We start from the raw sequence: 13,650 nt of genomic DNA, 5'->3' as shown, positions 1-13,650 counted from the left end.
ATATATTATTTAATATTTAACAAGTAACATTTAATGCTAAAATAATTAAATCTGTCAAAATAGTAATATTTAATTATATAACAATTTAACAATTCAACAATAAAAATATTTTACCAATAAGATTTAATAGAAATAATTAAATAACTGAACAATATAATATTTAATGTTTTAGTGACATTTAATAATTTAAATTAATAAAAGCACTTTAATAATTCCATAATATAGTAATTAACATTTTACTACTAACATTTAATAATTAAAAATAATAATCCAATAATATAATGCTTTTTTATAAATTTTACTATTGATATTTCATACATATTTGATAATAATATTAATAAAAATAATTCAGATTATTATTTCAATAATAAAATATTTAATATTTTACTAGTGACATTTAATAATTTAATAATGTAATGGTTAAATAATTGAAAATATAATTTGTAATATTTTAGCACCATTATTTATAATAGTATAATAAAAATGATTTTAATAATACAACTATAGCTATTTTAATAATGTAAGAATTTTAAAAAATAGCATAATGTTTCAATAATAATAATACGTAATGAAATTATATTGATCAATTTAATAATATTATAATTATTTTATCGTTCAAAAATGCGATACACTTTACAGCAAAACAGATTCTGTGAATAACTCGTGTAAATGCTTCGCTCTCCTCAGTTTCTAACTCTAATCACTGGCTCCACAGACGGGTTTCATCACAAAGCTTGACAGCGAGACGGACCTTGTCCTCCAGCTGCTTGACTCTCCGGCGCAGCAGGCCGTTCTCCTTCTCCGTGTCTCGGAGTCTCTTCTTGATGTCCTCGTAGGCGGTGACGAGAGCGAAGTGAGACGCCACCGACTCGTCTCCGGAGCACACGGACACGGGGCTCTCGGGCGGCCCATACGCCGTCTCATGCTTCAGGATACAGATATCATCATCCACCGCTGGAGACTCCATACCAGAGCTGAGGAGCAGTCCAAACACATCGCATTAGGCCTGCATTCACTCGCATTCAAAATAAACGTTTGTGAACCTGGACCACAAAAGCAGTCATAAGGGTCAATTTTTTTAAACTGAGATTTATGCATCATATGAAAGCTGAATAAATAATCTTTCCATTGATGTATGGTTTGTTAGGATCGGACAATATTTGAAAATCTGGAATCTGAGGGAGCAAAAAAATCTAAATATTGATAAAATCTCCTTTAAAGTTGTTCAAATGAAGTTCTTAGCAATGCATATTACTAATCAAAAATTAAGTTTTGATATATTTACGGTTGGAAATTTACTAAATATCTTCATGGAACATGATCTTAATATCCTAATGATTTTTGTCATAAAAGAGAAATGTATAATTGTGATCCATACAATGTATTGTTGTCTATTGCTACAGATATACCTGTGTTACTCATGACTGCTTTTGTGCTGCTGGGTCATATCTGTGTGTGTACGGTGTATATTTATTACATACATGTATATATTAAGGAAAAATATGTTAGACTTATATATAAAATATTTATATTTACATATAAATTGTATACAAATATAAATATATATACATACAAATGTTTTTTTTTAAATATATACATATATGTGTGTGTATTTATATATACATAATACATACACAGTACACACACAGATAGTATGTAAATATAAACTTATTTTATTTTGTCACATGACATACACAATATCCACCAAATACACAGATTCACAGATTCTCTGCTAAATAAATTAAAAAACTTATTTCATGATATTACAGTAAATATTGAGTAAAATATATGCGATTTTTATTTATTTATTTGCACCTTTGTTTAGGTCTTATTCATATTTTTTTATTCTTGATTTAATTCACTTTTTATGTTTTTATGTTCTGTGCTTTGAGCTGCATTTTATGCATGAAAGTTGCTATATTTTTATTATTATTATTATTATTGGCCATCAGTTTAGAAAGTTGTGGCTGATCACTGAACAATATTAATACTGTAATTGTTTGTATTATCATCAAGCAATGGATAAAACATTTATTAATATTTCTACAGAACATGTAAAAACATTTGCGTTACACTATAATATTATATCACGCACCGAAACATGCTTCAATAACAAGAGTTTACAGTAATGTGTCAAACATTTAATGCACAATTATTATTATTATACTGGCTGTTAGTGCTGATATTGATGGATCAGATTAATAATTAATATTTGTACTATTTTTAAAAACAATCATTCACAATTATTTCTACAGAACATAAACATTGTTATATTGACTTGTATACATTTTACTAAATGTCTGACCTAATCTAGCCTATAATAAAAAGACTAATATTTTGTAATATATTAATTGTATAATGCCTTAACTATGAAATATACTCCAGTAATATAGTACTATAATATAGTATTGTGTAGTACAGCATTATGAAACCAATCATAATTTCTAACAAAACTGATATCGAGTAAAATATGACAATATTAGCACACATAACATGTTAATATGAATATAAACTATGAATATAAACTAGTGTCTTTGGTTAAAGTGAAACAGAAACCGCTTTGAAAGCAAATGAGAATAAAACTCAAACCAATGTTGACATGAGATGAAGAGAAAGCAGAATATTCCTCCGAATCCGCGTGTTTCTGCTCATATGCTGCTTTATGATGATGTTTGATGTGAAGTATGAGAGCAGCACTCACCGGACAGCAGTCAGCGCGGACAGCAGACACCGAGACGAGAATAAAGCATCATAGAGACAGAAAACACACTAAACAACACAAACACTCTCCAGGAAGTGCTTCTCTCCGCTCACTGGACTTCCGGCGGAAACAGATCTGCGAAGCCAGACGCTCGTGCCTCACTACTTGATCCGTAATTCCGAGAAAATCGATTTATTTTAATGATAAAGTGATTAATGATGATATTCGTGTTATTGTGGAGGTTTTTTCAGCGTGCAGTTACTGCAGTAACAGAGACACACAAATAAATAATATAAACACAAAACAGTAAATACAGACATAACAGATTTATAAAAGTAATATAAACATGTATTAAATTATAAAATAGTGTAAGTTTGCTGTGAGGAAACGGATAATCATGGTAACTGCTTCAATCTCGTGTTTTTGTTTTTGAGGTGATTATGAAAATGATGATTATAGTCAAACGATTAATCGCGATTAATCGCCTCCAAAATAAGAGTTTTTGTTTACATAATATATATATATATGTGTGCACTGTATATATTTATTATGCATTTATAAATACACACACATACAGTAGGCTATACATTTTGAAAATATTTCTATGTATTTATATTCATATAATTTATATTATAAATAAATATATTTAATATATAAACATAACATTTTTCTGAAATATATACATGCATGTGTATTTATATATACAAAACCATATTAGTAAACCTACACAACACACACATATATATTATGTAGGCTAATCAAAATCGTTTATTTTGGATGCGATTAATCGCGATTAATTGTTTGACGGCATTAATACAAACACACAGCAACCATTTCAAGTAGATGCCCAATGCATAAAAATAGAAACATCAAATGTAATAATAATAATTTGTAATAATAGGCTAATAATAATTTCTGTTCAATAGTTTGTAATATTTATTGTGATATTTCTAGTCTACTGTATTTGTTATAATGTGGAACACACAACACTATTATACATTATTTATTTAACACACATACTTATTTACATTTCTAATTTGCACATATCATACCTGTACATACATAATTGTTTATATTATATATTGTGTTTTTGCTGTTTTGCACATTGCCTATTTGTATATTATTATTTTATTATCTGTGTCCTGTTGCTGTCTTTCTGTTGCACTGTGGAGCTTCTGTCGCTACAACACATTCCTCGTATGTGTAAACATTCCTAACCAATAAAGCTCATTCTGATTCTGATTCTGATTCTCTTGTACTTCTAGTGACTAGTAGGTCACTTTTAACCACGAGGTGGCGCTGCACACAAAACAAACAGCCATTAAAGCAATAGTTTTGCCAAAAATGAAAATGTGCTGTCCTTCAGTTCATCTGAGACCAGGATGGGTTTGTTTCTTCATCAGGTTTGTAGAAATGTGTCTCTGCATCAGTGTCTCAGCAATGGATGCTCTGCAGTGAATGGGTGCCGTCAGAATGAGAGTCCAAACAGCTGATAAAAACATCACAATAATCCACACCACTCCAGTCCATCACTTAACATCTGGAGAAGATAAAAGCTCAAACACATCCATCATTAAAGACGTTTATAACTCAAATACATTGAGTCCATAATAACATATGTTTTTATCATGGTTTCCTAACACACATTCTTCACAGGCTCATCGTTTCATAAAACATAAGAGATTTATTCTGACATAGTTTGTATGTTTTACGTAAGGGTGTAATGCACCTTATGAAACAAACTCAAGCTCTGAGCCCAGTGTGTTTGTTAATAAGCCTTCAGAAGCTCAGAGCTGCTTCTTCCTCTGAATGCTTTCTTAATGATCGACTGATGTAGGGTTTCATTGGCATATAATACAAATTAAAAATTAAATGACAGTAAATTTCCTAAAATGAAATGAACACCTATTTTATACCTTTAAAAAAAAAATCATAAAAAGATACAGTTTTATCACAGTTATCGGCTAATGCCAAAAAGTTGTAAATGTTAGTGTTTGACGGATGTGGTTGATACCTTTAAATATTTAAAGACAGTAAATAACACATGCATAAACTCTGCAATTAAATGTATATCTATTATACAAAATATTTACAAAAATAATTAGAAATAAAAATAATTTGAAATAAAACAGATTGAAATAAATAAACAGACTCCCCCCCCCCCCCCCCCCCCCGATCCACACATTTATGAGTTTCTTTTTTCTGTTTAACATTTAAAAAATATATATTTTGAAGAATGTTAATAATCAAACAATTTCTGGGAGCCACTGTAAAAAATCAAAAGTTGAGAAAACTTAAAAATCTGCTGAAGTTGGTTGCCTTAAACTTTTAAGTTTTCTCAACTTTTAATTTTTTACAGTGTATAGTATGAAAAAAAATACTATGGAAGTCAATGGGGACCAAAAAGTTTTTCAGTTTTTCAATGGACACTTGTATCCATTGCATTCAGTCTATATACGTTTGATCAATTCATGCATTCACTGAGAATAAAACCGTGAAAATAAAAATATTTGCATGATTTACGCTAAGAGTGTTATTTAAACAATTACCAAACCGGAAAATCCAAAACAGACACAGTTTAATAAAAAACCACGTGTTTTATTAGAAACCCCAAACCTAGAAATGCAGCACCAGCACTGCATGACCAACACAAAACCACAAAACAATTCAACATGTGATCACAGATATTAAATAGAGTAAAAAACAATAAATAGTAGTACAATCACAATCATACAGCAAACCATTTTTCCTTTTCAAATCCTTTTTGGACACAAATCAGTAAACCATTCATCCTCTAAGTGCATTTTAAAACACAGTAAAGACACTAAAGTGTCAGTAGTACTCAAGGGCTTTGTTTCAAATCTAGTGTGCTATTTCGTCTACGTAGGTAGCATGCTTGAGGAATGTGTTCAGGTCCCATCAGGCCCCTGGAACACTTACAGTTACTGGAAACGGGAACTAAAGCCTCGACTTCTGCCTCAACTTGTCTTCTTTATTTACTGTTCCTTCATTTAGCAGAAGCTCAGAAGCCGCTTGGAAATGAGGAACAGATCAGGTTCTGTTGAGGTGAACAGACGAGTCGCGGCAGCTTGGCAGCTGGAGCGTGTTGTTGTTATCAGCAGTGTTGAACTGGTTTGAGCTCAGACGAAGCTCCACACCTCCAGATCCCGAACGGTGAAGTCGTGATGGAGGCTGAGAGGACGGTTGCAGAAGGTGCTGCATGAGTAACTGGAGCCGCGATACAGATCAGAATCCAGCCACAAGCCAAACGGACCCCTGAACACCGAAAAACAACAGAGCATTCATGCATTTGGCAGATGCATTGCATTTAACTATATATGAGCCTGGAGCATCAGTAGCACAGGTATATTTGTAGCAATAGCCATTGTATGGGTCAAAATTATAGATTTTTTTTATGCCAAAAACCATTAGGATATTAAGTAAAGATCATGTTCCATGAAGATATTTAGTAAATTTCCTACTGTAAATATATCAAAACTTCATTTTTGATTAGTAATATGCATTGCTAAGAACTTCATTTGATCAACTTTAAAGGAGATTTTCTCAATATTTAGATTTTTTTGCACCCTCAGATTCCAGATTTTCAAATAGTTGTATCTCAGCCAAATATTGTTATATCCTAACAAACCATTAAGTTTATTTATTCAGCTCAAATTGACGCTTATGACTGGTTTTGATGGTCCAGGGTCACATATATGCTCATGCATTCTTTGGGAATTTCTACATAAACTAGTCATATTTAAATAATACGTTTATATCAGTTTTTTAATTTTTTCAGAAATGCAAGATATACCCCTGGTTTCACAGATAGCCTGCATGACAAATGCATATTTGAGCTGTCTCAATTGAAAACTTGCTCTGAAATATCTTAAAATATGTCAGTGGCATTGTTCTGTGTCAAGATGCACACCTTCAATGTTCAAGGTATTTTTATAAAAGTTGCTTAAATGTCTTAATTTAACTAAGGCCTAGTCCTGGTTTAAGCTAAGCCCTGTTTGTGAAACCAGGCCATAAACTCAGAATTCTGACTTTTTCTATAAATTCCAAGTTTATATCCCACAATTCAGATTTTTTTGTTTTGTGTCCGTCACTGAACAAAAAACAAAAAAGGGAATTTAAACTATTTATCACACTATTCTGTATTTTTCCTCACAATTCTGAGTTGACTGTATATCTCACAATTCTGTTAAAAAAATACAATAAAATAAAGTGAGAGTTATAAACTCAGAATTGTGGGGGAAAAGCTGCAATTACATTTAATTTAATTTAATTTAATTTAATTTAATTTAATTTAATTTAATTTAATTTAATTTAATTTAATTTAATTTAATTTAATTTAATTTAATTTAATTTAATTTAATTTTATTTTATTTTATTTTATTTTATTTTATTTTATTTTATTTTATTTTATTTTATTTTTATATAATTTATGTAGTTTTGTTTTCCAAAAAGCAGAAGCTGAGATATGATGTAATATTGTGTTTAACAGAAGGATGAACATCATGAAAGAGTGAAAGATGACGGAATAATCTTTTATAATACTTCCACATTCAGAAAGCAGAAGTGACAAATAGTAGCGTAAAACAACTTCCCTTTTATTCCTATGAATGGCAGTTCACTAACGTTCATACATTTGAGGTATGTATGATTTAAAAAAATGCTTTTATTCATCAAGGATGCCTTCATACTGATCAAAAGTGACATTTATAATGCTATAGTAGATTTCTATTTCAAATAAATGCTGTTATTTTGAACGTTCTGTACTGAAAAATAAAATGTATCATGGTTTCCATTCAAATATTAATGTGTTCAACATTGATAATAATCATAAATGTTTGTTGATCAGTAAATCAGTATATTATTATGATTTCTGAAGATCATGTGACACTGAAGACTGGAGTAATGATGCTGAAAATACAGCTTTGATCACAGAAATAAATTACATTTTAACACATTCACATAGAAAACAGCTGTTTTACATTCTAATAATATTTAGCTATTTTACTGTATTTTTGATCAAATAAATGCAGCCTTGATGAACAGTAGAAACTTCATTCAGACTCACCCTCCTCCTCCCATCTGCAGAGAGTCCAGGAATCCTCTCACAAAGTAGGAGTTTTCTCCACTCCAGCGGAAGATCTGCAGAGGAACCAGAACCAGACTCAGAACCAGACTCAGAACCAGAACCAGAACCAGACTCAGAACCAGAACCAGAACCAGAACCAGAACCAGAACCAGAACCAGAACCAGAACCAGACTCAGAACCAGAACCAGAACCAGAACCAGACTCAGAACCAGAACCAGACTCAGACTCAGACTCAGACTCAGAACCAGAAGCAGAACCAGAACCAGAACCAGAACCAGACTCAGAACCAGAACCAGAACCAGACTCAGACTCAGACTCAGACTCAGACTCAGAACCAGAAGCAGAACCAGAACCAGACTCAGAACCAGAACCAGACTCAGACTCAGACTCAGACTCAGAACCAGAAGCAGAACCAGAACCAGAACCAGAACCAGACTCAGAACCAGAACCAGAACCAGACTCAGACTCAGACTCAGACTCAGACTCAGACTCAGACTCAGAACCAGAAGCAGAACCAGAACCAGACTCAGAACCAGAACCAGACTCAGACTCAGACTCAGACTCAGAACCAGAACCAGAAGCAGAAGCGTACAGATGATCAGTAACTCATACCTGAAACTCTGGACTGAAGCTGTAGAGGAACGTCTCTCCCGTCCCGTAGCAGTAGCTGCTGACTTTGAACGGGTCGGAGGAAAACGCTCCAAAAACCTGAGGATTCACAGCAACAGATTGTTTTATCAGATCAATCTGTCAGTTCGATGGTAAAAGCTACAGGATATGAATGTCTTGCAATAGGCTTTGTATGCTTGCACAACACAAAAGCATTTGTTTATTGATTGTAAAAAAAAAAGGAAAAGCTATCAAACAATAGCTCTAACAACCAAATATTTAGTATTTTTGAGATTTTAGAGTTTTTAGTATTTTTTTATTTAATTTGTTTAAAAAAAAAATACTTTCTATTTTCATTTCAAGTAAATTAAAATTTATGGTAACACTTTAGAATAGGGAACACTTATTAACTATCAACTACGACTTTTCTCTCAATAAATGCCTAATTTGCTGCTTATTAATAGTTGTTAAATTTAGGTATTGGGTAGGATTATGGATGTAGAATAAGGCATTAATATGTGCTTAATTACTACTAATAAATAGCTTATATTCTAGTAATATGCATGCTAATAAGAAACTAGTTAAGAGACCCTAAAATAAAGTGCCAAATTTATTTACATTTTAAATTACATTTTAGTTTAAAATTTGTATTTATTCTTTTTTAATATGTCTATAAACAGTTGGTTTTATTAATTTTATTTCAGTTTTACTTATAAGCACATGAAGTTAAACTAAACAACAATTAATTTAAAGTAAACAAAAAAAGAAATAAAATATTCATTATTATATTTATTGCATTAATATATACTTATTTATATTACATTTTATCATTTATTTCAGTAATTTTTTTCCTTTTTTTTTTTTTTAAGCACTGCAATTTTATAATTGTTTCATTTTATTTAAGTATATTAACCCTGCTTGCAATGCCAAGATCATGGGTTTGATTCCCAGCAAATGCATGAACTGATCAAATGTATCATTTCAATGCAATGCAAGGTTCTTTGAATAAAATCATCTGCCAAATGCATGAATTCAATGGTTAAATGTAAGATATATTTTGTTTAGCATTTATTAAATACTGTAAATAGACTTGGCTTTTCTCAAAAAAAAAAAAAAAAAAATTAATAATAATAAGTTCCAAAACAATAATTGCTTAATACTAGATGAAATACTGTGTTTGTGATCTTAATTTATACAGAGTTTAAACACAGTTGAAGTGAATTGATATAAATGCACATATTCTCAGTTTGATTGATGCTGCGTGTTACATGCATAACACATGTGCACCTGTCTTCTAATAAACCTGCCATTGCATCGCACTCTATCATAACTGCTTTAAATGCATGAATGTAAATGCATCTCTTGGCTGTACCTGGTTGTCCGTGTCTTTGATGACCATCAGAACGGGTCGGTCTAACTCTCTCATCTGTCTGTATAGTGTTGTCAGGCTGGTGCCGTGCTCCGCCGTGCTGTACATCAGCTTCCAAGAGTAACCCTGCGTCCGCGCTGGGATGTGATTCATCAACTGTGAAACACACATCAGCCGATCATCAATTACACTGATGCATCAGACACTTTCAGTACATTCATTTCATCAATGCATATTTCAGTGAATCATTTCATCTGCTGTGAACATTCATCACATATACACATTACTCTCATGCATTGGACACTTTCATCTAACATGACATACAGTTCATTTTAACAATGCATGCAATGCATAAATGTGACCCTGGAGCACAAAACCAGTCAAAAGGGTCCATTTAGTGAAATTGAGATTTATGCATCATCTAAAAGCTGAATAAATAATCTTTCCATTGATGTATGGTTTGTTATGATAGGACAATATTTGAAAATCTGGAATCTGAGGGAGCAAAAAAATCTAAATATTGAAAAAATCACCTTTAAATTTGTTCAAATGAAGTTAGCAATGCATATTACTAATCAAAAATGAAGTTTTTATATATTTACGGTATGAAATTTACAAAATATCTTCATGGAACATGATCTTAATATCCTAATGATTTTTGTCATAAAAGAAAAATTTATAATTTTGATCCATGCAATGTATTGTTGTCTATTGCTACAAATATACCTGTGTTACTCATGACTGCTTTAGTGCTGCAGGGTCACATTTTTCAATGAATCATTTCATCAGTTGTATATTGGATTGCACTGGACACGTTCATCTAACGCAACACACAGTGGATTCATTTCATCAGTGCATGCAATGTATATTTCAATGAATCATTTCATAAAAGGCACTTACTTGTTCAAGATGATGCTCGGTCAGAATCTGACTGTGGTCTATTAAAACGGGCAGCAGGTCATAAGACTCAGAGTCTGCGGAGCTACAGACGCTCGGACGCCGCTTGTTCTGCTGTTTCACAGTCACGATCTGGAGGCAAACAGAGGAGAAACATCAGTTAAAACGCATGCATGTTCCTTTAGTTTCTCTTTCTCTATCAGAGCGGCACGTGCTCGTTTCCCATTGAATCCCACAGGGATTATAAAACACTCATTCTTCAAAGCTCACCTCCACAAACGGCTCCTCAGATTTATTGGCATAGTATAAGATCTTAATGCTCTGCTGCACTGGCCTCATGTTGACTGATCTGCTGAAGTCTCTGGACTTTCTGAATGTGTTTGACAGCAGCCGTGAACAGTGTGTTTCTACAGTGTTTCTCCTCCTCTCCACCCGTGGGTTTGCCCCCAGCTCACATTTCAGCTGAACTCTCGTTTTACAGAAAGAGCGACAGAAGAGGAAGACATGCCAAATATGGGCTGATAGAAGTGTGTCGCTGCTCGCAGGAGAAAGTTTTTACCTCCACCCACTGGAAAATACTTCATTAATGAGATTGCTCACAAAATACCATGCATTTTCTGTGCATTTGTGTTCTTTCGCAAATGCACAGAAAAAGACTCAAACAGTAGAGAACGACTCTAACATCCAGTGATATTATAGCATCATTGAGATACTATTATGGTTTTATAATAAAAAGCATAATAGTACACCACACTATCACTGGTTGTTAAATTAGTTTGAATTTGTATATTTTCTGTTTTTGTTTTAATTTTAGTTTTTCATTGTTATTAGTCTTTTAATAATATGTCAAACCCATGCTTCTGAACCGTGAGCATGCAGCATAAATTTAATAAATGAATTGTTTTGGTGTACCTCCCAGTTTTTGGAGGCAGGATTGCTGAGGAAAGAGTCGATCACATCTGGATGGACCCTGAGGAAGTCTGGTTTGCTGCTGTGGACAGTCTCTGGAGACCACTGGACGAAGCACGTGTATAGATGATCCACGCTAAAGGGAAGCAGAAAACACACCTGAGAACCTGAGCTTTGGTTTGCTTCATACACAAATCATACAAGCGTTCACACAAACCGTAACTAAGATGCAATGCATGCAAAGTGTGTTTTTCTGATGCAAACCAACCAAATGACCTCAAAAGCTCTCGTGTGAAAGTGCCATCGGTTCATGCATTTACTCGAAAAATGAATGCTATTACTGGAAGTTTACAGTGCATGCTTTTACAGTCAGCGTCAGACTTGAGCTACGCAATTCCCGCTCTCCCACTGTTACTGTGCCAGCACATCTGGAAGTGAAATTCAATCCACTTTCCCACGCATGTGAAGGAAAGAGAAAGGAATCCACAATTAATCCACACACTGCGTAAGAAACCGTAACTGAGGCCTTCCCTGGAATTCAGTGGAAAAGAGCCAAAAACTCTAACTTCCGAGCCTATTATGCAAAGCAAATGCAAAGATTTCAAAAGAAGAAAAGATAGAAAGTGTGTGCTGCCAAGGTTATAAAACATTCAGAATTCAGAAGTGTCAATCTGAATTTAATTTGAAGTATAAATGAGTTCAATACCACCTAAACAATTTGTTTATTAAATATAATAATATAATGGCTTTTAGATACAAACTTCAATTAGATTTCTGGAAATATATGAGAACATGTTTATGTAATTCAAAACAAAACACATTAACAAGTCTTTTTTTGTAACTTTGAATCAGACAACTAATTCTTTTTTGTGGGGCGGCAAATATGCACGCATAAGAAAGGTTCAGTCAAAGGGGGCATGCCGTCACACATTATCACCAGTATTTCTATCCTAGAGTAAACAATTGATCTTTTCTACCATCATGTTCTGATTCAGTTTTTCGTGATTGGTCTTCTAGGGGTCTTAGTACCATCAAGGACTTGTATGATAAAGGTATATTCTGATCATTTTCAGAATTGTCAGAAAAGTTTAGTCTTTCCAAAACCCCTCTTTTTCGCTTCTTTCAGATCAGACATTTAGTACAAAATCAGTTTGCTAACAGTCCTGATTCAAACATGGACACCATTCTATCTCTTAACCCAGACAGAAGAGGGATAATCTCTGTCATTTATGAATCACTAGATTCTTTCAATTCTGACCCCTCTGAATCACCCAAGAATATTTGGGAACAAGAGCTGGTGATCACTTTCAGCGAAATAGAGTGGGACTATATACTTGATTTAGTACACTCTTCATCTATATATATATATATATATGTGCCGACCCAGTTTGATGCAATTCAAGATTCTTCACAGAGCACACTGCACTAACGCCAGATTAGCTCAAATATACCCAGATACAAGTAACGCTTGCAATAGGTGCCGACGATCTCCAGCAAATCACACACATATGTTTTGATTGACAGAGTTTTGGTGTAAAATATTTGATACTTTTGAAAAACCTTTAACATATTAGCTACTCCAAACCCTCTTACAGCTGTGTTCAGAATTCCTTTTGAGCCACATTTGCCTTCATCAACACAAGACGCTGTTGCTTCCACCACACTATTGGCTAGCAGGCTTATTCTCCTTAAGTGGAAACATGCATCCCCTCCTTCTTATGATAAAATTAATTATTTTGTGTTTAAAGCTGGAAAAAAAATCGTTTTTCATTAAAAGGGTCTTTAAAAACCTTTTACAAAACATGGAAACCTTTGTTTAATTATATTGATGCTATTGATATCACTTGAAGAGGCAGAAGAGGATTAAGTGTGTTTTTACTGTATTTACTGTATCATTTAAAAACTACACTTTCAGTATTGTTACTTTTACTTGTTTGTGTTGTACGTTTGGGATGTAAGAGACGAGGGATTGGATGTGGGATGAAAAGCAGAACGAATTACTCATTTTTGTGTTTATATAAGATGCTGTATCTGCACAAAATGTCAATAAATATATTT

At 33.0% G+C, this 13,650-nt stretch overlaps 2 protein-coding genes across 2 annotated transcripts in view; both read right to left on the bottom strand.

Moving 5' to 3' along the window:
• LOC306877507 (5-azacytidine-induced protein 2-like) overlaps positions 1–2,826 on the bottom strand; it is a 29,945-nt gene extending 27,119 nt beyond the window's left edge. The window contains exons 1-2 of the mRNA XM_079429290.1: positions 2,702–2,826; positions 752–974 (exon numbers count right to left, since the gene is read on the bottom strand). Of these exons, the coding sequence (XP_079285416.1) occupies positions 752–967 (216 nt within the window). The 5' untranslated portion in view covers positions 968–974; positions 2,702–2,826. The remainder of the gene's footprint in view (positions 1–751; positions 975–2,701) is intronic.
• Positions 2,827–5,263: 2,437 nt separating this feature from the next.
• LOC306877512 (nuclear receptor coactivator 7-like) lies at positions 5,264–11,099 on the bottom strand. The gene is made up of 6 exons (XM_079429296.1): positions 10,954–11,099; positions 10,687–10,815; positions 9,790–9,942; positions 8,421–8,516; positions 7,788–7,861; positions 5,264–5,977 (listed from the first exon to the last, which is right to left on the bottom strand). The coding sequence occupies exons 1-6, from the start codon at positions 11,020–11,022 to the stop codon at positions 5,842–5,844; spliced, it is 657 nt and encodes a 218-aa protein (XP_079285422.1). The 5' UTR covers positions 11,023–11,099; the 3' UTR covers positions 5,264–5,841.
• Positions 11,100–13,650: the final 2,551 nt, after the last annotated feature.

This window comes from Barbus barbus (genome assembly GCF_936440315.1).
Source record: "Barbus barbus genome assembly, chromosome: 12".
NCBI classification, from domain to species: Eukaryota; Metazoa; Chordata; class Actinopteri; order Cypriniformes; family Cyprinidae; genus Barbus; species Barbus barbus.
This window is presented reverse-complemented; position numbering and strand designations above follow the sequence as displayed.